The 26133-nt window shown below is 41.4% G+C and overlaps 2 protein-coding genes across 4 annotated transcripts in view; one reads left to right on the top strand and one right to left on the bottom strand.

Annotated features, from left to right (window-relative positions):
* ATF7 (activating transcription factor 7) overlaps positions 1-26133 on the bottom strand; it is a 91362-nt gene that overhangs the window by 20890 nt on the left and 44339 nt on the right. For all 3 annotated transcript variants that reach the window (XM_082666016.1, XM_082666017.1, XM_082666015.1), the window contains exons 3-4: positions 6636-6732; positions 579-697 (exon numbers count right to left, since the gene is read on the bottom strand). In XM_082666016.1, coding sequence (XP_082522142.1) covers positions 579-697; positions 6636-6732 — 216 coding nt within the window. The remainder of the gene's footprint in view (positions 1-578; positions 698-6635; positions 6733-26133) is intronic.
* On the top strand, positions 2821-3219 carry LOC309829350 (potassium voltage-gated channel subfamily E member 3-like; the record flags this gene model as incomplete). The annotated part of the gene is made up of 1 exon (XM_082665208.1): positions 2821-3219. The coding sequence occupies one exon, from the start codon at positions 2821-2823 to the stop codon at positions 3217-3219; it is 399 nt and encodes a 132-aa protein (XP_082521334.1).

Below are 26133 nucleotides of genomic sequence, written 5' to 3' on the forward strand. Positions count from 1 at the left end.
TTCACCATCCTTGTTGATCTCCTTTGAAAGGCTTTAAGAACATCCTTCCTTAAGCTTAATGTCTTGAATATTACTAGAGAGCTACTTGAAGGTAAGAGTGATATACACTGAAACAAAGAAGAGTTGAAATTCAATAAATGTTTATTGATTGGCTGATTGAATAAAACAGTCCAGGTGACAAGTCTGATTAGCTCAGAAAAGAGTGGGATTTAGCAAAAAAGATGTTATCTAACAAAATCTGAGTAATTTATAATCTTTTTTAACATCTTCAACATATTCAGAAAAATAATTAAAAAACAGATCACTGAAAATGCTCCACTGGAAGAGCAAGAAGACTGATTTTTGATGAAGATCCAACACTTGTGCTGATCCATCATCGGGACCACCTAAAGACCTGAGTGGCTGACTAGGATCTGTGAGTACTATCTGGTTCTACAGAACCAAGCCCATAATTCTGTGCTTTAACCAATTAAGCTAATTAATTATTAATTTGCTTAATTATTAATTATCCCAGGACACAATGAAAGTTGCCTAGATCTGAACACTACCAGTTTTTCAGCAAAAGTCCCGTCTCTTGCCTTTTTTTCATCCTCATCTGCAGCTTTCTTGAATTCATGTTCAAAGGAGCTAGCTAGTTCATTGAAGAGCCCCACCTCTTCACAGTTCTTCAGGAATCTAGTCGGAGTAGGAGTTTGATCTGTAGACATGAAAAGAAAAGGAACCTCTATTTTAGTTTTGACCTGAAATTAAAACTTGAGAGCACATAGAGAACACACTTTTATTCTTCTATTTGGAGTGAATCTCTGTGTTCAGGCAAATTTGCTTTAATTGAGCTCTAGTAAGTAAAGACTGGTGTTAGACCACCAGAGGGTGTCTGTGCTGTGTTGCCTCAAGGCCAGCAGAGGGAAGTCAGAACAATGTTTTTGTGTGACTATCTATGTAACCACCTTTCTCCCAGAGGCTGGTTTCAGCTCCCTCACCCCCAAGCAAAACAAAACCGCCCACCCAGGTGGAGTCTGTGAAACCTCTAGATAGGAAAATCAAGTACAGTTAAGTGACATTTTCTCTTTACACTTACTCCCTGCTAGGTCTGAAGTGAGTAGGTATACGCAGATGGACGTTAAAATCTGATGAGGAGAAGAAACTGAGGATCAGATGGTTGAGTCTACTTGCTAAAGCTACCAAGTAAGAAATGGTGCCTTGTCTTTCAGTTGTCACTGAGGTAAGGGTCTATTACCTTCTGAAGGCATTCCAGGCAAATCTAGGGTCTGGGGAACAAGACAGCAAGATCATGAGCTAGAAAAGGAAACTGCAAACAATAGAGCTCATTTCATAGAGACCTGGGTCTGAGAGCAAATTCGAGAAACCAGGATATTTGGATTTAGATTTGCCAGCCAAAATACCCTCTCAGAGGCTGCACAAATCTTTCCTCAGCACAGTGCCTCTGCCCTTGGGAAGAGGAAGTCTCTTGGTAAGCCATGGGAACTTTTTAAGCGACCTGAATTTTAGATTTGAGCTTCTCTCTCCCCACCCAGTTTTTCTAGTTCTTCTCTCTTAGGTCAGTTGAATCTTGTTCCCTGGTCCTAACTCTATTATGGTAGTTTTCCTTGACATACTAATCACCTCAGGGATTCATCTCATACTCCAAACCACTAAATTGAATGATAGGGATAGAACAATGTTTAAATGATATTTTAAGGAGTGAGACCTGGGGCTAAAATCGCTCCTTCTAGCATGATCAACTGGGAATAGTCCAGTGGGATTTTCCATGGAAACAACATAATTTTTTTTTTATTTAAACAAAACCTCTTCTGAATCAAAAGAATGTTTGGAAAAATTACCACTACCTCCCAAAATAGTTTTAAAAGGTTCTCTGGCAGCTTTGGTTGGCCAACGATAAAGCCACTTTCCCTCCATCTCTGGGTGAGTGGAGGTAATATTCCCTTATGCTTAGAGAGTACTTCAGTAAGGGCACATGAAAAAGTCACGACTCAAGTGGAACAAGACGGGGCAGCTAAGGGCATGGCTATGGCAGAAGAGGGCCTTTTGGATCTCTGGTCTGAGGCTCATATAAACTTTTCCCATTCATGAACAAACAGCCAAACAGCCAGAAAATGTATAAGAAAACCCTTAGCCTGCTCTGATGAGTCCAAAGAAATCAACAGGTGTTTACTGAATACATTCTGTGTTTTGGTGCTATAAGCATACACTTGTGTGTATATTTGGGGGAGGGGGAGATAGGAGGATAGGAGTCTGGGCCAAATATAAAACATGGTTCTTGCCATAGAGAACTAAGAGTATGTTTTTCAGTTGAGGAAATCAATTTACATATATAGTATCATAGTATACAAAAAAATAGGTGCCATGTACAGTAGAGAAAAAAATTGTTATAGAAACTAAATAAAGACAAATTAATGACAGCAGTTAGGAAAGGTTTCAAGAAGCGGGACTTGAGCTGGGCCTTTAAAGAATGGCTTCAGATGGTAGAGAAGAGAGGAGATTAGGAAGATAAGAGGAGTAAGTCAGGTGAAGGCACAGAGAGAGGCAGGGTATGGGCACCAATATATAGATGAGGAGAAAAAGGTATGTCTATGTCAACTTACATCCCATGTTAGGGATGTAAGTTGCATCTAAAGTTGGGTGGGGCGCATAGTGGAGGGGGCGCAGGCGGTGCTGACCGCAGGCTCCGAGCAGAGGGGCTGGCGGAGTGCCTTGGGGTGCAGTGTGGGGCACCCACGAGCCCAGGACGAGGTGTCCAATGAACAGACGGCGCCCCCAGGAGCCTTGCCGACCGGCAGGACTACAGAATGGTACCCCTAAATGGAGAGAGTTAGGGCTGATCAGAGAGGACGAGAAACAAGGAAGGCTTCTGAAGGACAGCATCCTCCGATTCTTCCCCCACCTGAATCCCTGTTGCTATGGAGACCACCAAATGGGACTGAGACCTGGTATGAGAGCCTGCATACTGTGATGAAGGCTCTAAATGCCGCTCTTCACAGCAACTTGCTCTGCCGGCCAGGGTCAGACAACCTGACTGAGGAGAGGCAGGCCACCCTACCTGGCCGCGATGACAACTCCTACAGGTACATTCTCTTCATCATGTTCCTATTTGCTGCCACTGTGGGCAGCCTCATCCTGGGATACACCCGCTCCTGCAAAGTCGATAAGCGTAGTGACCCCTGTCATGTATACATCAAGAACCAGGTGTCTATGCTCTGATGCTAAGAGCCCGGGGATGGCAGAAGATCAAGATTCCTGAGGATTATCTTGTGGGGCCCCCAGAACTCAGCTATGTGTTACATCAGGCCTCAGAGTCCTAGTCTGTAAGATCAACAAGAAACAGTGCTAAGGGAGGTCATTTCTGGGGTAGGAGGAGAGGATCTGGCAGAACTAGGCCTTGTTGATAAGGATTTTTTCCAGCAAAGATAGACTTTACAGACAGTGGGAGCCCTCTGAACAAATATATAAAAGTGGCAGGAACTCCCTGGCGTCCAGTGGTTAGGACTCTGCGCTCTCACTGCCAAGGGCCTGGGTTCAATCCCTGGTTGGGGAACTGAAATCCCACAAGCCGTGCAGTGTGGCCAAAAAAAAAAAAAAAATATATATATATATATATATATACATACATACACATATATATATATATATATATATATAAAAGTGTCAACAGATGATGACAAATGAGTGTTCTAGTGGCTGTAGTGTTGGGGGCTAGGGGTTAGAGGAAGTTGTAGCAGAGGGAAATGAGACAGGAAAATGCCCTGAGGACACATTTTTTGATGTGTTATCTTCAATAACCTGAGAAACAGCGATGATTATCCCATAACACAGACAGGAAATCTAAGTTATGTTACTTACTTATATTTTTTCACATTTTATGTTTTTCAGCCCATTTAACATTTGTGATTTTACTCCCTGTGAGGGAAGCAGAGCAAGTGCCATTCTGCCCATTTGGGCCAAAGCAGTGCCATGACTGGAACCCAGGTTCTCTGGTCTCCTTGCCTAGTGCTTTGCAAAACTCTGTGCTACCTAGGAGTGGATCTAGGCCTGAAACTTATATAATTCTGGGGGGCCCTCCTTAAGAAAAAGAATTTTAAAATATCTTATTTTTGCAAGTACTACAAAAACATATCACCATGTTAATACATTGTTAGGGCTCCTCCTAAGATCTTAAGGAGGAACCATGTGAGTACAGGGCCCTGAATGTTAAGCCTCATTAGCTCCATGGTTCCTGTGCCCCTCCAGCCATGTCCCAGTGCCCTTCCCAGCCCCATCTCCAGTCCTGGGGACTTCACTACCTCTAAGGCAGCCTCTAACATTTTGAATGAATTCTGTGAGAAATTTTCTGATATCAAGTTGAAATCTACTTCTAGAAGATTATTATCACACCTAGAAGATTATCATATTAAAAGAGGCAGGTACCTGATTCAGTGGAAAGAGAACCAGCCCTGATTCTACTACCAGTGTGGTGTATAAACTGGCTAGACACTTAAAAATAAATAAATAAAATAAAGTTGGGTGGACACCATGGGGCTAGGTTATAGAAAGCCTGAAAACCCAAATATAAATAGCCTTAAAGTAAGAGAAAACAGGAAGATAATGACAGATTTTGAGCAGAGAAGAATTTCAGGAAGTCTGGCTTTTCGACAGAATGAAAGGTGGATTAGAATGAGAGACGAGTCAAGGAGGCCAGCTAGGAGACTATGGAGGAATTCAAGCACAGTGACAGTGGATGGCAGGAAGAACAGAAAAGAACAGAACAGTCAGAATTTGAAGAAAGAATAAAACAACTCAAGATTTTGATAATACTGCTATCAGTGAATAACAAAGGAGAGGAATTGGTTTAGGGCAGGGGTCCCCAACCCGTGGGCAGGCCGTTACCAGTTCGCAGCCTGTTAGGAGCTGGGCCGCACAGCAGGAGGTGAGCGGCAGGTGAGCCTAGCAAAGCTTTATCTGCTGCCCCCCATCGCTCCCATCACCCCCTGAACCCTACCCCTACCCCCCCACTCCCACCCTGCCCGTGGTCCTAGGAAAAACTGTCTTCCATGAAACCGGTTCCTGGTGCCAAAAAGGTTGGGGACCGCTGGTTTAGGGGACAAGGAGTTCCCTAATTGACAGTCATTGACATGAAGATTTGAATGACAGAAAGACAGCCAAGTAAGTGTTCAATAAGGTGTTGAAATACATGTGAGATAACCAGGTCTTAATTTAGAGATACGAGAATCACCAGACTAGATAGGATAGCTGAAGTGTGCAATGGGGCGAACACTCCAAAACAGAATGTGAAGAATAACAGGGAAACATTTTAGCTCCTTGGGATTGTCCTGTATCAATTTCTCTCCCCACTGCTGGAGGGCGGCATAGGCCTTTCCACGCATTTGGAATAACCTCTCCAACTTGATAACTTTGACCCAAATTTAACTCTTTCATAAACTTCTCCAATCAATTTCACTTAATAATAATTCTCTTAGTATTGATATTGTTTGTATTATTCATTATACTTGGCTGCAAATACTAAAATTTTTTTCATGTATACACGCCCTGACAATAAACTTAAGTATGTGTTGCCTACATATACGCTTACGTCCTCTCCACTCTTTCCAAGGACCTCCCCCAGGCTTTCTGCAGGATCATCAATGACAATGTCCCCAACTCGAGCAAAGTGCCTGGTGCAAACAGTAGATACTCAACAAATACTTGCTGAATTAATAAGGAACAGGAGATCTGTAGTGCAAGCCCCTTTCTTCATGTACAGAAGTATGGTAGGAGGTCCTCTCTTTCCTTCTCTGTGTCTCAGGCAGCATTTTGGCTAGTAGTACTTAGAGAAATTGTGCCTTACCTGAGTTATTAACTGATATAATACAGTAATCACCAACTAAATCCCCCATTGGTTAAACATTGGGGTAAGCTTGCTTTAACTCAGGCTAAATCAGAACCCCTCACGGTATCAAAAGAAAAAACCCATTTTGGTTTGTTTGTCTAGCTGAAAATGGCACAACAGAACTGCTGCACGGTTTGAGAGCAGTTGCTGAGAATGCTCCCTTGAGAATGGCATAGGTAAGCAAAACAATATCCAAAAAAACCAGTGAGAGGTTCCAGGTCACCCAAATCGGCCTAGAAAAGTCCCACTGACTAAGTGTCTTGTTTGTCCTCAATGGTGTCTGGGTGCATAAAGGGAAGTTGAATTTACAAACTGACAATCTGCCTACTGGGGGTGGGGGAAGACGACACTGACACCCAGTGGAGGAGAAGTAGCCAGGCTAGGTCGGCTCTCTTGCTTTCTTTTGTTCACCCCTTCACTGTGGGTAGGGAGAAATGTCAAAGGCGTCTTTTGTCTGTAAATCTTCCAAAGTCCTAATAAAAAGGCAAGGAGGGAATAGACTGAAAGAAAGCTAAAACAAAACCTCAACACACCCACCTCAAAAACCACAGAACCCAATCGTATTAAAAACTGAGAGTGGAGGACACAATAGAAACTTGGGAGCTTTCAGTGTTCCTCTTTCCTGATTAAATGCAGATCACATAAGGGCTCTTAATGGGAGAAGGGGAGTACAGCTCCCAGTACATCTGGTCCCTGGTATTAATCTTAACTGTCTGGTGATATCAAGGCACATGGCTTCTGGGGCAGCAAATACCTGCAATGATGACTGAGTCAGTTCGGGCTGGGCCAAATTTCAATGTCATCTCATGCTTGTGTTTATGAACTGCCAGGTGGTCCTCGTTTGTAAATCTCTGAAACGAAACAGAAGCAGAGATGTGAAAAAAAAATAAGCCATTCAGTGCCTTTTCAAAATGTCCTACCAAACATCCTGCAACAAGGTTGGTCCCTGGAAAGAGGGACTGGAGAAGGAATAGAAAGGAGGAAAAAATGGAAATGATGGAAAAGGAGAGGAGATGGATTAAAAAAGAGAAAATAGGGAAGGAGAAAACAAAGCACTAGAAATCTTGGAGGAGAGGGTAAGGGGAAGACCATAGCACCAACTGCTCTGTAATATCAGGTCCAAACTAGAGAAATGGACAGATTGTTGGTGAAGTGGGATCCAGGAAGGAGGTTCCAAATGAAAAAAACATTAAGGCAAAAGCGTAGCAAACAAGGGGAAAATAATTTTTAATAAAAATAATAAAGAAAGGAGAAGGGAAAGGCTGGGTACTAGTTGGTCATCACAAAAATAGGAAATTCAGACCACAGTGGGGCTGAATTGGACTGTTTATGAGCGGGCTAACAGGGAGATAAATTATGCAGGATTAGGAGAACAATTTAACTTCCTGGCCCCCACAGTGCTGCAGCAGGCGTCTGCCCAGATCTTTGGCTCAGGGTTTTAATGAGCCAGGATGGAGCTGTAGAGGACAGAGGCCCAACAGCCAGCAGTAATGGCACACACCAGCCCCATTGGCCAAATGCTGTCTCCCTTAATCGGGCAGGCCGCCTGGGCTCCATCAGCCATAAAGGGACCAGTGCAATGTTGTTGGCTATATAATGGTAGAATAAAAATGCAAGCAAAAAATTTTTGTTGGGTAGGGAGAAGCCTGTGGCCAGGATGAGGGAAGGGAAAAAGGAGATGGTATAGAGATTTTACTTATTTAAGGGTTTGGGTGAAAGGACAATGAAAATGTGAGGCTAGGTCTGCCTCAGTTTATGACTAAGTAAGACAGTGTTACTGGACAATAATTTATGCTCCCACCCCTTCTTCAGAAGGGGGAGGTGAAGGGAACAGATGAACAGCAGTAATTCAGAACAATGATACACTCAAAATTTCCTCTGAGGCTGGCTGGCTAGTTCCTTCATTAAAACATGCCTGCAACACAGTAACAGCTTGGATGCTGCAGTTTTCCACAGCTCTTTCACCAGCCAGGCTCCAAAACATGGTGCTATTTGTCTTTTTGTTTCTAAAAATAATGACTGGTTAGTCCTCTCTTTTCACTTTCCTCATTAGATAGATACACACTTCCCACCAAAACTACCTTTAGCCCTCTATCCACAGCTCTTCCTGACTGCAAACCAGACAGGAGTTGGCCCCATCCTAGCACCTATCCAGTCAAGAAAGCAACACTGAACTGTTCAAATTCCTTTATTTTATCTAAAAGTAGCTTTTCCCAAATTTGCTCTGAGCCCTATCATAACTAAAGCCAGCTTAAGACCTAAAATCCTTCCAGGCTGGGCCTATAGGCCTGAAGGGTGAAGGAAAATTTCAATGAAAATACGAAGAATCAAGAAGTACAACAGTCAAAAGAACACTGCCTTGGTGGTTTCCAATGCATCTAGGACAAAACCGAATAAAGTGTGGGGATATTTAGCCAAGAACTTTAGTTTTCTCTATCGCTGGTGAACCGTAGATATCAACTTTGTCAGTCACAGATTGTTCCTAATGAAATTAGGGTGGGGGTGGGAAAGGGGGGGGAACAGTCTGTTAACCATGGGTATATTTCTAGGTTAAACAAGTCACCGTGGAGGGTCTGGGATTGCCGGGTATTCAGTAAAAGGAAATGAGCAAAACTAGTCTAAAAAGGAGGAAAAAACCCATCATTTCACAAGGATAGGAAGAACAGTGGATTAGACGGGTATATGTTTTCAAAATGTAATGGTAATAACAATCTTTTTTCAAAAATACATTTATAGGTAACTTGAAGGAAATTTCCTGTAGGTAGCTTTAAAAAATTGGCACAATGTTCCAGAATACAGAAGAATGACTTTCATGCAAAAAAGTCCTTTTCTACTATTGGAAATACAGCTTATCCAAAACTGCTTAGAGGACGATTTTATTTTATTTTAGAATTTATTTTATTTTATTTTATTTATTTATTCATTTTTGTTGGCTGCGTTGGGTCTTTGTTGCTGCGCGTGGGCTTTCTCTCTAGTTGCGTGAGCGGGGGCTACTCTGTTGCGGTGTGTGGGCTTCTCATTGCAGTGGCTTCTCTTGTGAAGCACAGGCTCTAGGAGTACGGGCTTCAGTAGTTGTGGCACGCCGGCTCAGTAGTTGTGGCACACGGGCTTAGTTGCTCCACGGGCATGTGGGATCTTCCCTGACCAGGGCTCGAACCTGTGTCCCCTGCATTGGCAGGTGAATACTTAACCACTGCACCACCAAGGAAGTCCCTTGGAGAAAGATTTTAAACCTCCAGGTTTCGCTCTCGTTAGGACTGTTTAATATATATATATATTTTTTCTGTATGCGGGCCTCTCACTGCTGTGGCCTCTCCCGCTGCGGAGCACAGGCTCCAGACGCTCAGGCTCAGTGGCCATGGCTCACGGGCCCAGCCGCTCCGTGGCATGTGGGATCCTCCTGGACCGGGGCACGAACCCACGTCCCCTGCATCAGCAGGCGGACTCTCAGCCACTGCGCCACCAGGGAAGCCCAGGACTATTTAATATTTTAAAAGGCAACTCCACTTCTTGTTACAACTTCTCTGCACAGGCCTGACTTGCTTGTCCTCTAGTTCTTGTTTGTCCTCTAGTTCTCTGCTGCACACCCCCCACTCCCTTCCACACCACCCTATTCCCCTTTGAGCTCTTTATTTTTTCCAAATCAAAAGCTGGGATATGAAGAGGACTGAAGGTGACTGAAGGGATCTCCCACCTATCAGCATCTCAGAGGGTTTTGATAACTGTGAATGTGGGTAGAAAAAAAAAATCACGTCTTTATTTTCACTAAACTCTAACTGAAATTTAGCATTCCTAATTCATAATAGAAATTGCACATATTTTCATATCACGTTATAGTTATTGCAGATATCTCAAAATAGCCTTTATACTCATCACTACTTCAAAATTATGATAGTCACTAGACCTACCACTAGAACTTATAGACAGCATTATGCTTAAAAAAGCACATGTTATATTATCAAATATTTTAAAAACATTTTTAATAACTATATATCAAAATAATTGCTTCCTTTATAATCCTATGTCTTTTATTTTATTGATTTAAAAATATTATTCTGGGGGCTTCCCTGGTGGTGCAGTGGTTGAGAGTCCGCCTGCCGATGCAGGGGACACAGGTTCATGCCCCGGTCCGGGAAGATCCCACATGCCACGGAGCGGCTGGGCCCGTGGGCCGTGGCCGCTGGGCCTGTGCGTCTGGAGCCTGTGCTCCGCAACGGGAGAGGCCACAACAGTGAGAGGCCCGTGTACCGCAAAAAAAATAAAAATAAAAAAAAATTAAAAATATTATTCTGAGAAGGGGTTCATAGGTCTCACCAAACTGCCATTGGGGGTTATGACACCACAAAAGTTAAGAATCCCTCCTGACTAAATCAGGTAGTATACTTCAGAGGATGAGCCAAAAGGGCAGAATTTTAAGAAGCAGGGCACTGGCCTGGTCTCGGCTCCGGTCATCTCTCCCTGCTATTTCTAACACAATTCTTGTATGCCCAGAGTAGGAGGGAGAGAATAAAAGTTTACTGAAGTTTTTTTTTTTTTTAAATCAAAGTGAATGTCACTCTGGCTATGATTTTCATTGTTCCTTACATTCTCTCTCGTTTATTGAGTTAACTCAAGAATTCTCTAGATCAATCTTGAACCACATGCTTAGGAAACCATACCTCTAGAAGCAATTTCTCAATTAAAACGTCTAAAATTATTAAGTGATAAAAATTTGACCTTATTAAAAAATAGATTAGGGGCTCCCAAAAGGATTTCCTTTTTGAATTATTGCCCATTTAAAAATCTAGCTCTCCCATTTGTTAATACCCTTCGTGGGTCTTCCTTTGTTCTTTGCTCTTACCTATGACTAAGGTTATGGCAAAGAGCCACTCAATTTAGGGAACATTCACTCTGGTTGTAGGGTAAATAATGATAATTATCAATAAACATGTAGATATTCACCATCTCCAAGAAAACCGAGGGCTGATATTATTCAAAATGGGGGCTAAAGAATTTGAGTTACAGTGGATCAGGAAGGCATTTTATATGCCTTGGGAGAAGATTTGAATAGCAAGACAAAGTTTAGAGCCTTATTTGCTCAAGTAAGTGAATCAGGACAGCTTCTTGGCATAAATGGGAGAGGGAAAGTATTATGTGCTAATTTGTACCCTATCTATAGACCAAGATGATTTAGATTTGCCCTATCCAATACGGCAGCCGCTAGCCGCGTGTGGCTACTGAGCGCTTGAAATGCGGCTAGTCTAAACTGAGATGTACTGTACTAAGTAAAAGATTTAGTACAAAAAAAGAAAAAGAGAATGTAAAATATCTCATTAATTTTATTTTGATTATATGTTGAAATGACAATATTTTGAATACACTGGGTCAAATAAAATATATTATTAAAATTAATGTCACTTGTTTTTGATTTTTAATGTTTCTACTAGAAAATTTAAAATTAGATATGTAGCTTGCATTTTGTGATTTGCAATATATTTCTTTTGGACAGCTCCGACCTAGATAACATGCTCGAAGATCTAATGGGAATTTTAATCATGTGCCAAACTTGATTCTTTTTTTTTTTTTAATTTATTTTTTTGGCCATGCCACGTGGCTTGTGGGATCTTAGTTCCCCAACCAGGGATTGAACCCAGGCCCTCAGCAGTGAAAGTGTGGAGTCCTAACCACTGGACCGCCACGGAATTCCCCAAACTTGATTTTTTCCCCACACACACATTTTTTCTAAATACAGTTTATACTATATGGCAGTGGTTCTCAACAAGGGGCAACTCTGCCCCCGACATCTGGCAATGTTTGGAGAAATATTTGCTTGTCACAACCTGGGGGATGTTACCGAACTCTAGAGGGTTGAGGCCTGGGATGCTGATATATATCCTATAATGCACTGGCCAGCTCTCCAAAACAAAAAATTATCTGACCCAAAATGTCATTTGTGTCTCTGCTGAGAAACCCTGCTACAAGATAACAGGGAAAGAAAGAAACAAACAAACCAAAAAAAGGGCTGTTTTTTAGTTTCTCTTGCCAAACTGCCAACACATGTTTTTGGATCTGAAACTTGGAAGGAAAAAAACACAGGCAGAAAACTCCCAACCTCATTTCATAAAATGGCTGACGTACTACTGATCTGCAAATACTTAGGATAGGGAAATTAGGAAGATGGAGACAGAAGGTACTGTTTGTAATTGGGAGAAAAGACTAAATGGAATTCTCATGCACTGCCTTGTTAGTAGCAAGGAGGTAACAGAAAAAGCAAATCAAAACAATTTTGGCTACTTCTGAATTTTACTCCCCAACGGAGGGAAAAAAAAATCAAGAAAGGAAATTTTCTTAGTTTAAGAAATGTTAAGAAGCATAAAATATCAGGACTATGAGGAAGTCAATCTGAAAAGTGGTATTAGTATTAGGATGGGCAGTGAAAGTACAGTTTTGATAAAAAGTTTCCATTTCTAGGAAGTTTCATTCTCACCCATCCTGCTGTGATGAGAAACTGGAACCCTGGGACTTCCCTGGTGGTGCAGTGGTTAAGAGTCCGCCTGCCAATACAGGGGGCACAGGTTCGATCCTTGGTCCGGGAAGATCCCACATGCCGCGGAGCAACTAAGCCTGTGCGCCACAACTTCTGAGGCTGTGCTCTAGAGCCCGCAGGTCGCAACTACTGAGCCGGTGCACCACAACTACTGAAGTCCACGTGCCTAGAGCCCGTGCTCACAACAAGAGATGCCACCGCAATGAGAAGCACACACACCGCAATGAAGAGTAGCCCCCGCTCGCCACAACCAGAGAGAAAAGTCCGCGCGCGGCAATGAAGACCCAACGCAGCCAAAATAAATAAATAAATAATAAAATAATTAATGAAAAAAAAGAAAAGAAACTGGAATCCTACCTACTAGCAAACTGACAAAATAAGCAGAGCCAAATAAAGTTAGGAATGGCTTGAAGAACAAGCATGGTGTGAACTGGAAATCAGGAATATATGTCAATGAATGAAGCCTTAAATTTTTTAAAAAATTTATTTTATTTATTTATTTTTGGCTGTGTTGGGTCTTCGTTGCTGTGTACAGGCTTTCTCTAGTTGTGGCAAGCGGGGGCTACTCTTCGTGCCGTGCGCGGGCTTCTCTCACTGCGGTGGCTTCTCTTGTTGCGGAGCACGGGCTCTAGGCGTGCGGGCTTCAGTAGTTGTGGCTCATGGGCTCTAGAGCGCAGGCTCAATAGCTGTGCTGCACAGGCTTAGCTGCTCTGCGGCATGTGTGATCTTCCCGGACCAGGGCTCGAACCCGTGTCCCTTGCATTGGCAGGTGGATTCTTAACCACTGCACCACCAGGGAAGTCCCTGAAGCCTTAAATTTTTTAATTTTTAAAAAGTTGATGTATAATGTATTCAAACTGTAAAAAATCTCAAGTATACAGCTCAATAAATTTTTATATAAGTACATGCTGGTGTAATTACAACCCAGATCGAGAGATGAAATATCTCGGGCACCCCAGAAGGCCCCCTCATACCCCACTTTTCTTAAGCTTTTAAATGAAATAATTATATAAAACACTTAGTACCTGGCATACAGCATGTATTCAGTTAGTTCTCTCCTCTTTCCCTTTTTAAATCTCAAGGCAGACCGGTATTGTAGTAAAAATTAGTTTTTCTTTGTAGAATAATTCTAAATAAGTCAGTGCTTAGAGTTCTTTTCCTAATCCCGTTAAGACTAGTCTCCCAGAAGCTTTCTGAAACAGCAACACTAAACAGAATTGAAGAGAAGGCTCAGGGCAAATGAGAGCTCAGGCCAAACTAAAGCTAAATGTTTGTCTTTTGACTCTGAGCCAAGCACAAGCATATGGGCATCAGAAATGTAGTAGTTTCAAGTAAATCCTTGGTAAAGTTTTGTGACTAATGAAATTTCTGTGCAGTATGCACTCAACCCCTAGCCAAATTCATTCCTGAAATGTTGTTTTTGGCCACCACGCTCCAGTTTCCATGTGGATTTGTCTCACATTTAAAAATGCTCTTATATCCTGACCTATGATTAATTCACGTCCCTTTCCTTGTTTTAGAAGAGTAGGCTGGGGGAAGGAGACAAATCAGAACTCTTTAGTTATTAGGAAATGAGCCCTGAATGCCTAAACTATCAGGCAACTGAGTTTATATTTATGATAGTCTGAAAGTCACTTACGCTGAAACCTAACTACTCTCTTCTCCAAACTTTGTGGGTCTGGCAGCGCTTCATGGGCAGAATAGTTTTCTTTTATTACAGTATCTACACTTGGTCATATTCTGATGAAAGAAAATAGTTTGAAAAAGCGGGAGAAAACTGAGAACTATAGGTAGAAAGCTATAGAATACAGTGATCTTGGTGCTGAGTAGGGTGGCAAGAATAGCTGACCTTTTTTTGAACACTATTTAATCACTTCAGCTGATCACATATCCTGAAAGAAACTGGGAGATCAGCAACAGTCTTAATAAGGCTTCTCACCCTCACTGCACAGCTTCTATTCCCAATGCATCATTTATATTTGGGAAAGTGGGGAAAGGGAGAAGGGAAGGGACTAAATACACATACCTCAATCCAACATAACTTTCGTTTGTACCTTAGTCAATCTGAGGCTCCTGCTTTCTACTTCAAGATGCTGCTGTTTACGAAATGAGTCACACATCCTGCTTTGAATGCTTCATGGCTCTTGAATGAATCATTTCAAAGTACAGGATTGTTCAACAAATAAATACAACCACAGCAGCAGCAGCTCATAGGCTGCATGTGTGAGCAAGGTAATTTACAGAGGAAAAATAAGAACAGGAAACTTCTCAAAATATTCTAAGAGAAAATGTTGTCAGGGGAATGAAGGAGTATAAACTAAAGGGAGGGGGAAAAACCCACCAAATTGTACCTAAGGTAAATTTCTTTGTCTGTGGATTGAGGAATTTTCTGCTTGGGGAAGGCTGTTTGAGTGTCTTAGAAGATTCTGGCAGCTGACTAAATCAGTCCCTTGTAAAAAGAAGGAATTTTGAGAGGAGAGACATTATTTGATAGTTATTCTAGCAGAGAAGCCATCTGATAGAATATATGCCCCTCAAGGGCAAGAATCCTCATATGTTTGCTCGTGGAAGTATTCCAAGCACTTAGAACAGTACCTGCACATAGTGGGTGCTTAATAAACAGCTGTTGAATAAATGCCAACTAGCATATCTCATTAAAGGGCTACAAAGCATCCCTAACTTATAAAACTCTTATCCATGTGTACAATGGTAGGAGTATTTTCATCATCAACATTCAAACGGAGAGTTGATATTGTAAACACCAGCTCTTTCCTATGGAACTAAAGGCTGGGCCCAGTGGGGACCAAGAATACCCTAATGGGAGGAGCTTAGAATAAGAAACAAATAGAATTTCAAAAATTAAGACAACAGGAAAAGATCAAAATGGCAGCAAAGGGGATTTAAATCATTGGGAAGAATTTCTTGACTCAGAGGGTGGGGGGGGCTGAAATCATTTCCAAAGGAGATTTTAAAGCAATGTAAAATCTATTAGTTTTCTGGTCCTCTTGTATTTTTTGTAAATGATTTTTTAAAAATAATTTAATATTTTATTTATTTATTTTTGGCTGCATTGGGTCTTCGTTGCTGCGTGCGGGCTTTCTCTAGTTGTGGTGAGCGGGGGCTACTTTTCATGAGGTGCGCAGGCTTCTCATTGCAGTGGCTTCCCCTGTGGCAGAGCACAGGCTCTAGGCGTGTGGGCTTCAGTAGTTGCAGCACACAGGCTCAGTAGTTGTGGCTTGTGGACTCTAGAGCGCAGGCTCAGTAGTTGTGCTGCACAGGCTTAGTTGCTCTGTGGCACGTGGGATCTTCCCAGACCAGGGCTTGAACCTGTGTCCTCTGCACTGGCAGGTAGATTCTTAGCCACTGCGCCACCAGGGAAGTCCCTGGTCCTCTTGTATTTTTATAACTTTATTTTCTCCTATTTTTCCACTAACACTTTCTATCCAGGTCAGTCTCTACTGATCTGCAAAATCCACCTGTTTTCAATTTTGTGCTTCCACACAATCGCCCTATTCTCAGACATGCCTTCCTCTCTCCCCTCAGTTTATCCACGTACTACAACTTTCCAAGGTCCAGCTGAAATCCAATTGCTTTTTGAAAGCTTCTCTAATTTTCAGTAGTCTATCTTTCCTGAACTTGTATGGTACTCTGAACAATCTGCACCATATAATTTAGAATTCTAGTCTACATGGTCTCACTATAAAGGATATAGTTTTATCCTTTAAACTATAAACTACCAGAGGGTTAAAAATGTATCCTACACTTACTCCTTTTTTTTTTTTTTTTTATGGCCATGACATGTGGCTTTTGTAATCTTAGTTCCCCAACCAGGGATTGAATCCGGCCCCGGCAGTAATACCGCCGAGTCCTAACCACTGGACCGCCAAGGAGTTCCCCTACACTTATTCCTTACCTTCCCCACCAACCCCATGTTGGGGCTTAACCCCGTGGAGAGCACACAATAGGCGCTCAATAAATTCCTTTTTAAGTGATTAGGTCAAGTTTTATATAGTGGTATGAGAAAAACTGTTGAAAAGCTTTATCACCTTTAGATCCTAAGACCTTTAACAGGGCACACTTTCAGAATGATCTGATCCCTTTCCATCTCCACTTCCAAAGTATATTTCATCATGCAAATAAGTGAGAATCAGCGTATCCTTCCCACTGTTGAGACACCAGATTCCCTTTATTACAGAAAGGCACTTAGGACTCTTTCAGTACACTGGAGTTATACTGCTGTTGTATGAAAGGATACTGGTGCCATGTCTTGTGGGTCAATTTACTTTCTTTGGGTATCTGAGTCCATTGCTGAACCTTATTACCAACTAAAATGCTCTGTGCAAAAAATGTCAATTCATCAACAGCAACCTTTTCCTTCTTCACTCCCCAAACCACTAGTGGTAATTTTAACCACATCCTTTTAAGCATTTTCTTTTAGGATCTCAATTACTTGAATTTTACTGGGCAGAATATCAGCATCCCACAGGAGTCAAGCCATGTCAAGAACTGGATTCCTCTGTTTACAAAGTTTACCCTGGAGAATCTGACAAGAGGAAAAGGTATATTACAATCAAATCAACAAACCAGTTGGGGGTTGGGGAGTGGAAAAATGATATTCAAACCCACAGTCAACACTGAATTGCTGGATCTTCACTGTTAGGATCTGGGATTAACATTAATGCATTATTCCATAACATACAGACCAATGATGCAACTATTCCTCTAAGCAGCAGAAGTTTTTACCACTCAGCCACACCCAATCACTCATTTTATTTTCGTTCCTGTTCCCTCCTCCTGTTTATGACAAATGTGAAAAATCATGAGTCCCATGGGTGGTATGTTTGCCTAATAAATCACAGCAGAAAGGAAACAAGCTCCAAAGGTCATACAGGCCAACTCCAACCAGGGATTGGGCAGTGTAGAAAAGAGGGTGGCAAATATAATTTCTTGTCAGTTTAACTGAGGAAAAATAGGTATTTTAGTTTTATTTTATTTATGAATCTTGTTTATTATGGGATTGAAAAATATAATTTTACTTCAGGTTTCAATGTACTTAGAAAGTTCTGGTCATCTCAACTTCCATGGGATTCCCTAGTATCACAGGAAAGCAGTAAGTATAAATCTTTTCTGCTCCTCCTCTTGCTCTTTTTATTTTTTTATTGTGGTAAAATATACATAACACAAAATTTACCATATAAACCGTTTTAAATGTACAGTTCAGTGGTATTAAATACATTCATATTGTTGGCAACCATCACCACCATCCATCCCCCATAACTCTTTTTCTTTTTTTAATTTATTTTTTGGCTGTGTTGGGTCTTCATTGCTGCGTGCGGGCTTTCTCTAGTTGTGGCGAGCGGAGGCTACTCTTCGTTGCGGTGCGTGGGCTTCTCACTGCGGTGGCTTCTCTTGTTGCGGAGCACGGGCTCTAGGTGCGTGGGCTTCAGTAGTTGTGGCACGTGGGCTCAGTAGTTGTGGCTTGCAGGCTCTAAAGCGTAGGCTCTGAAGCATAGGCTCAATAGTTGTGGCACACGGGCTTAGCTGCTCCGAGGCATATGGAATCTTGCCGGACCAGGGCTCGAACCCATGTTCCCTGCATTGGCAGGCAGATTCTCAACCACTGCACCACCAGGGAAGTCTCCAACTCTATTTTGTAGAACTGAAACTCTATACCCATTAGACAATAACTCCCCATACTCCCCTCCCCCCATTCCCTGGCACCACCATTATACTTTCTGTCCTTATGATTCTGACTACTCTAAGCACCTCATATGAGTGAAATCATACAGTATTTGTCTTTTTGTGACTTATTTCACTCAGCACATCTTCAAGGTTCCTCCACGTTGTAGCATATTGCAGAATTTCCTTCTTTTTAAGGCTGCATGATAGCCCACTGTATGTATATTCCACATTTTTTTGTTCATTTATCAGTAGATGGACACTTGGTTTGCTTTTGCATTTTAGATATTGTGAATAATGCTATGAATACAGTTGTACAAATATCTCTGCTTTCAGTTCTTTTGGGTATATACCCAAAAGTGGAATTGCTGGATCATATAGTAACCCTATTTTTAATTTTTTGAGGAACTGTCATACTGTTTTCCTCATTGGCTGTACCATCTTACATTCCCACCAACAGGGCAGAAGAGTTCCAATTTCTCCATATTCTTGCCAACACTAGTTATCATCTGTTTTTCTTTTTTTAAGTAACCATTCTAATGGGTGTGAAGTAGTACTGTAGTTTTGATTTGCATTTCCCTAATGATGAGTGATATTGAGCATTTTTTCATGTGCTGGTTGGCTACTTGTATATCTTCTTTGGAGAAATGTCTATTCAACGTTTTCGCCTATTTTTTTTTAAAATTAATTATTTATTTATTTATGGCTGTGTTGGGTCTGCGTTGCTGTGCATGAGCTTTCTTTAGTTGCGTCAAGCAGGGGCTACCCTTCATTGCAGTGTGCAGGCTTCTCATTGCAGTGGCTTTTCTTGTTGTAGAGCGTGGGCTTCAGTAGTTGTGGCATGCGGGCTCAGAAGTTGTGGCTCGTGGGCTCTAGAATGCAGGCTCAGTTGCTGTGGTGCACGGGCTTAGTTGCTCCACGGCATGTGGGATCTTGCTGGACCAGGGCTCAAACCCATGTACGCTGCATGGCAGGCGGATTCTTAACCACTGCGCCACCAGGGAAGTCCCTCGCCTATTTTTTTATCAGGTTGTTTTTTTGCTGTTGCTGAGTTTTAGAAATTCTCTAAACATTCTGGGTATTAATCCTGTATCCAATATATGACTTGCAAACATTTTCTCCCATTCCTTGGTTGCCTTTTTACTCTGTGGACATTGTCTTTAAATGTACAAAAATGTTTTAATTTTAATAAAATCCGACCTATTTTTTTCTCTTACTTGCTCCTCTGGTGTCATATCCAAGAAATCACTCTCAAATCCAATATCATGAAGCTTTTGTCCTATTTTTCTTCTAAGAGTCTTATACATAGTTGATACATCTTCTTACTGCACTGAAACTTTTATTAGTATATAATGTCCTTCTTTGTCTCTTGTAACCTATTTTGATCTAAAATTTATTTATTCTGGTGTTAGTAGAGCCACCACTCTGCTCTTTTGGATACTATTTGCATGGAGCATCTTTTTTCATCCATTCACTTTTAAAAAATATTTATTTATTTATTTATTTTTATTTTGGCTGCACTGAGTCTTAGTTGCAGCATGTGGGATCTTTGTCGCAGCACATGGACTTCTTAGTTGTGGCATGTGAACTCTTAGTTGTGGACTTCTTAGTTGTGGCATGAGAACTCAGTTGTGGCATGCATGCAGCATCTAGTTCCCTGACCAGGGATTGAATCTGGGCCCCCTGCACTGGGAGCAGAGTCTTACCCACTGGACCACCAGGGAAGTTCCCATCCATTCACTTGCAACCTGTTTGTGTCTTTGGGTCTCAAGTAAGTCTCTTGTAGACAGCATACAGTTGGATCATATAGGGTATTTTGTTTTGTTTTGTTTTTATTAAAGTGTAGTTGATTTACAATATTGCATTAGTTTCTGGTGTACAGCAAAGTGATTCAGTTATACATATATATTTTTTCACATTATTTTCAATGATAGGTTATTATAAGATATTGAATATTGTTTCCTGTGTTATACAGTAAATCCTTATTGCTTATCTATTTTATATATAGTAGTGTGTATCTGTTAATCCCATACTCCTAATTTATGCCTCCATTTCCTTTGGTAACCATAAGTTTATTTTCTAGGTCTGTGAGTCTGTTTCTGTTTTATAAAGATTTATTTGCATTACTTTTTAGATTCCACATATAACTGATATCATATAATATTTGTCTTTCTCTGTCTGGCTTATTTCACTTGGCATGATGTTCTCTAGGTTCATCCATGTTGCTGCAAATGGCAATACTGCATTCTTTTTTGGATCAAGTGTTTTTATCCATTCTGTCAATCTGTCTTTTGAGTGGAGAGTTTAATCCATTTACATTTGAAGTAATTACTAATAAAGAGGAACTTACTTCTGTCATTGTGCTGTTTGTCTTCCATATGTCTTATAGCTTTGTTGCCCCTCATTTCTTGCATTACTGTCTTCTTTTGTGTTGAGTTTTTGTAGTGAAAAGTCTAAATTTCTTTCTCATTTCCTTTTGTGTATATTCTACAACTATTTTCTTTGTGGTTACCATGGGGATTACATTTAATATATTAAAGTTTTAATACTCTAATTTGAATGTATACCATCTTAACTTCAGTAACATACAAAAACTCCGCTCCTTTACAGTTCTGTGCCTACCCCTTTCAGCTGCTGATGTCACAAAATTACAACTTTATACATTGCGGACCCCAAAACATAAATAATTTTTTAAATGCATTAATCTCTTAAATTACATGAAAAACAATATTTGAAGTGACAAACCGAAGTTACAGTAATACTAGCTTTTACAATATAAATATTTTTCCTTAAATGTATTACTGTCTTAAATCATGTAGGAAACAAAAAGTACAATTACAAGTCATTCATTCTTACAGTAATAATATTAGCTTTATAATTGCCCATGTATTTACCTTTCTTGAGATTATTTTTCCCCACAGCTTTGAGTTACTGTCTAGTATACTTTCATTTCACTTTTCAAGACTCCCTTCAGCATTTCTTGCAGGGCAGGTCTAGCAGTCACGAACTCCCTCAGCTTTTACCTCTCTGGGAATGTCTTAATTTCTCTCTCACTTTTGAAGGGCAGCTTTGCTGGATATAGGATTCTTGGTTGACAGTTTTTTTTTTTTAGCACTTTGCATATGTTTGGTCAACTGTTTTCTGGCCTCCAAAGTTTCTGATCAGAAGTCTACTTATAATCTTATTGATGATTCCTTGTATGTGATGATTCACTTCTCTCTTGCTGCTCTCAAGATTCTTTCTTTGTTTTTGGCCTTTGGAAGTTTGTTATAATGTGTTTTGATGTGGGTCTCTGAGTTCTTCTTCCTTGGAATTTGAGGCGTTTTTAAAAATTTTTTTTAAGTCTTTATTGAATGTGTTATAATATTGCTTCTGTTTTGGGTTTTTTGGCCCTGAGGCATGTGGGATCTTAGCTCCCCGACCAGGGATCGAACCCACACCCTCTGCATTGAAAGGCAAAGTCTTAACCACTGGACCACCAGGGAAGGCCCCAGGAGTATGAGCTTTCTGGATGTTTATAGTTATGTCTTTCACCAAATTTGGGAATTGTTCAGACATTATTTCCTCAATTTTTCTCTCTGCCCCTTCTTCTCTCTTTCTCTATTCCCTCCCTGCCTCCTTCCCTGTACTTCTGGAACTCCAACAATGCATATATTTGTCTGCCTGATGGTATCCCACAGGTCCCTCAGGCTTTGCTTGCTTCTTGTCAGTATTCACTTTCTGTTCTTCACACTTGATAATTTCCAAATGCCTATTTTCTTTTCTTTTTGTTTTTTTATTGGCCTCGCTGCACGGCTTGCGGGGTCTTACTTCCCCAACCAGGGATCAAACCTGGGCCCTGGCAGTGAAAGGACTGAGTCCTAACCACTGGACTGCCAGGGAATTCCCCAAACTCCTATTTTCAAGTTCACTGATTCTTTCTTCTGCCTGCTCAAATCTGCCTTTGAATCCCTCTAGTGAATTTATCATTTCAGTAAATGAATTTTCAGCTCCAGAATTTCTTTTTAGGTTTTCTATCTCTTTATTGATATTTACGTTTTGTTCATACATTGTTTTCTTGACTTTCTCTACATCTTCCTTTAGTTCTTTGAGATTTAAGACAGGTGTTTTAAAGTCTTTGTCTAGCAAATCTGTCATGAGGCCTTTCTCAGGGACAGTTTATGTTGATTTTTTTTTTTTTTTGCGGTATGCGGGCCTCTCACTGCCGTGGCCTCTCCTGTTGTGGAGCACAGGCTCCGGACGCACAGGCTCAGTGGCCATGGCTCATGGGCCCAGCCACTCCGCGGCATGTGGGATCTTCCCGGACTGGGGCACGAACCCGTGTCCCCTGCATCGGCAGGCGGACTCTCAACCACTGCGCCACCAGGGAAGCCCCATTTTTTTTTTATCCTTTGAATGGGCCATACTTTGCTGTTGCTTTGTATGCCTTGTGGTTTTTTGTTGAACACCAGTCATTTCAATCTAATAAAACAACTCTGGAAATCAGTTTCTTTCCCCCTTCTGCAGAATTTGCTGATTTTTGATATTGTTTTTGTTTTTATGATTGTTGTAGGGTCTCTGTGCCAAGGATCAGCATGAGGTGTAAATTTAATGCCTTCTTAGGTCTTTTCTGACACTTTCCCTAGGTATGCACAGTCACTTCCTAATTTTCCCCATATATGTGGCTGTTTTTGAATGTCCCTGACTTTAATGTCTGGCTTCCAAAAGGGGAAAAAAGTGAAAAATGAAGGGGAGAAAAAGGGCACAGGACCTTTAAATCCCCTAGAAGTCACTTCAGCCAGAGAAGGAGGGGCTTGTAACAATGTGAAGAGGTTCAACAAAATGGCTACCTGTCTATACCTCTGTGATCAGAAGCAACAATCAGCACCCAGAGCACAGATCTCTGCTACTTAGAGGAAAGGACCTTTTTGACCATCCTAGCTCCCCCACATGCTGTGTGCAAACTGCTCTAGGAACACATGCACAGATGCTTGGCACTGGCTGAGGGTGGGGTGATGGATAGCTGCTACTGTGCTGAGCTGAAATTGACTGAAATTAACCACAATTTACCCTCCAATTCTTCCCCTAGAAGTTGCAAGCCTTCAACAGACTCCAAATTTCCAAAATAGTTAACATCAGACAGATTCTGCCAGTGCAATTGTCTATGTGGGGAAACAGATTCTTGATCCTTTCTACTCTGCCACCTTCCCAGAATCCCTCTCTCTCTCTTTTTATTATTAAATTTATTTATTTATTTATTTATGGCTGCATTGGGTCTTCATTGCTGCACGCAGGCTTTCTCTAGTTGCAGCGAGCAGGGGCTACTCTTCGTTGTGGTGCACAGGCTTCTCGTTGCATTGGCTTCTCTTGTTGCGGAGCACAGGCTCTAGGCCTGCAGGCTTCAGTAGTTGTAGCACGCAGGCTCAGCAGTTGTGGCTCACAGGCTCTACAGCACAGGCTCAGTAGTTGTGGCACACGGGCTTAGCTGCTCTGCAGCATGTGGGATCTTCCCGGACCAGGGCTGGAAGCCGTGTCCCCTGTATCGGCAGGCGGACTCTCAACCGCTGCGCCAACAGGGAAGTCCTCCCTCTCTCTTTTTAATACTATTTTCGTGTGACTTTTTTCAGTAAGGCCATAAACTAAATTCTGTGTCCAGTGGCTTTAAAACTGGAAATCTGTATGGCTTATCAGGCCTCTCTGGTCCTGAAATGACTGTTGTCAATTAATGCCTTACATATTAGATTGCTTGGGGGAAGGTGGGGGTGGGAACAGAAATGTAAGAGGTTTGGGAAAGACACTATTAGTTTCTAAACCCAACCCTCATTCCCAACCCTTCTCCCTTGCTTGCCTCCCATTATAAAGGCTGAAAAGCCAGATACTCATTTTTCCAGTTTCCCATGCAGCTAAGATTAAAGCCACCACACAGTTCAGGCCAATGAGACACAGAAATCCACTGGGGACTGGGGCAGAAGACTGCACTTCTGGGAATGGCATTTGCTTCCTTACAAAAGGGAAAGCTAGAAGAAGAAAATTCCTGGTGCTACTCCTTTTTTCTTCCTCATCCTCTGACAGTGAGGCAACACACTTGAGACTAAAAGGTAAAATAGCTAAAAATGGCAGAACAGAGAGGTAGGAAGTCCTCAATAACCTTGCTTAATTGCTCAGTCTTAATTCTTATACTTGTGTTACAGGTGTTCATGAAGTTTTAAGCTACCGTTAGGTACTTGTAGCTGAAACCATTCCTAACCAGTACATCATGGTTTTCAGGATATAGATTTTTCCTCATTTTCTATGTAAGGAACGTGGATATGGAATATGCAATAAAATATCTCGTTCTATACCTTTAAGAATACTTATCAATTGGACCCTAATGTGGAATTCCATTTTCATTTTCACATAGTATACCAAATAAATTATTCTATCTCATCATCAATTTTTGCCTCAGGGCTCCTTAAAAACAATAGCTATATAGTGTCTGAGTTGGGAAGGACAAAACAGTAGGAGAGGCACCCTATCATGCTGCTCTTGAAACTGAAGTAGTTAAAGATCACTCTTCACTAAGGTATGGAGTTTCAGGCAGAAGGACATCTTTTCTCATTCCTGGCTGCCCCTCTCCCTCAGTACCTAATAGCTGGCTCTTTACTAAATGCCAGGGCACTCTTGGGAACTATGCTAAAGAATTAACAACAACAGATCCATTATCTTTCTTTAGCTGGTCGCTACTTACTTGGATGGATTAAATGCTCAACAAACTTTAAAGGACCAGTGCCTAGGAGCAGAGAAATCCCAGGGACAATTCAGCAGGGCTCGGTCCCCTGTCAGTTACATGGTTAATTGCTTTCTCCATAGCTCTTGCCTAATGGTAGACCTTTTAGTATTCTACTTTCCAGATGTAGCCACTTAGTTGGGGTACCATTAAAGTTCCCAAACGGAAAACTTTAGTTCTTAACAAAGCAAGGAAACTTCTTTTTGGGTCAAAATGATTATCACACAGTCCTATTAAGTTCTTGTTGAAATTACAGACTTATATTTTTCAATCTCATCTCTCTTCCCAAATTATTAAGATATAATGAGCCCTTGAAAAACATCAAGTACTTTTTTTGTTGTTTTGTTTGTTTTTTTAATTAATTAATTATTTTTTGGCTGTGTTGGGTCTCCGTTGCTGCACATGGGCTTTCTCTAGTCGTGGCAAGTGGGGGCTACTCTTCGTTGTGGTGCGCGGGCTTCTAATTGAGGTGGCTTCTCTTTTTGCGGAACACGGGCTCTAGGCGTGTGGGTTTCAGGAGTTGCAGCATGTTGGTCCTACAGCACAGGCTCAGCAGTTGTGGCTCACGGGTTCTAGAGCTCAGGCTCAGCAGTTGTGGAACATGGGCTTAGTTGCTCCGTGGCAAGTGGGATCTTCCTGGACCAGGGATTGAACCTCATGTCCCCTGCATTGGCAGGCAGATTCTTAACCACTGCTCCACCGGGGAAGTCCCAAAGAACATCAAATACTTTTATCGTCTAATTTCCTACACAGTAAGCGATGTCATCCCTGGATCTCACATATGGGTGGGAAGGACAAGCATGCATTGTGAACAGTGTGGACCATAACCATTAAAGTTAGGAAAATCTACTACACTGTGTTTTTCTCTTGGGCTGCTGAAAATTTCATTACGGAAAAAGAATATTCTAAACACTTCTTGATAATACAGGAGATTCTGAATGCTTTCAACAAACTGAGCAGAGTATATATGAGTCACAGTACAGAGCATACAATAACTAAAACCCTGCCTTGTAAGGGCGTATACAATTTACTACTGTAACAGTTAAGTCAAAAGAAAAATTAAAGCTGAGGAAGAAAGAGAGCGACGGAGAGAGAAAGACAGAGGGGACAGGAGAAGGAGAGAGAGATCTCGGTCTCCAAAACTGAGTGCTTAGATTGTTGGGGCAAGCTTACAAGATTACACTCACTCACTCTAAAATAATTTCAAAATGCAGCAATACACTTTTGTTTTAAGCAAGCTATCAAATCTTAAGTGCCCAGAGCCTTAGGAACCATAGAAGAGGTTACAGGCTGATGAAGAAA

This window comes from Grampus griseus, assembly GCF_964374135.1.
Source record: "Grampus griseus genome assembly, chromosome: 11".
Lineage (NCBI taxonomy): Eukaryota > Metazoa > Chordata > Mammalia > Artiodactyla > Delphinidae > Grampus > Grampus griseus.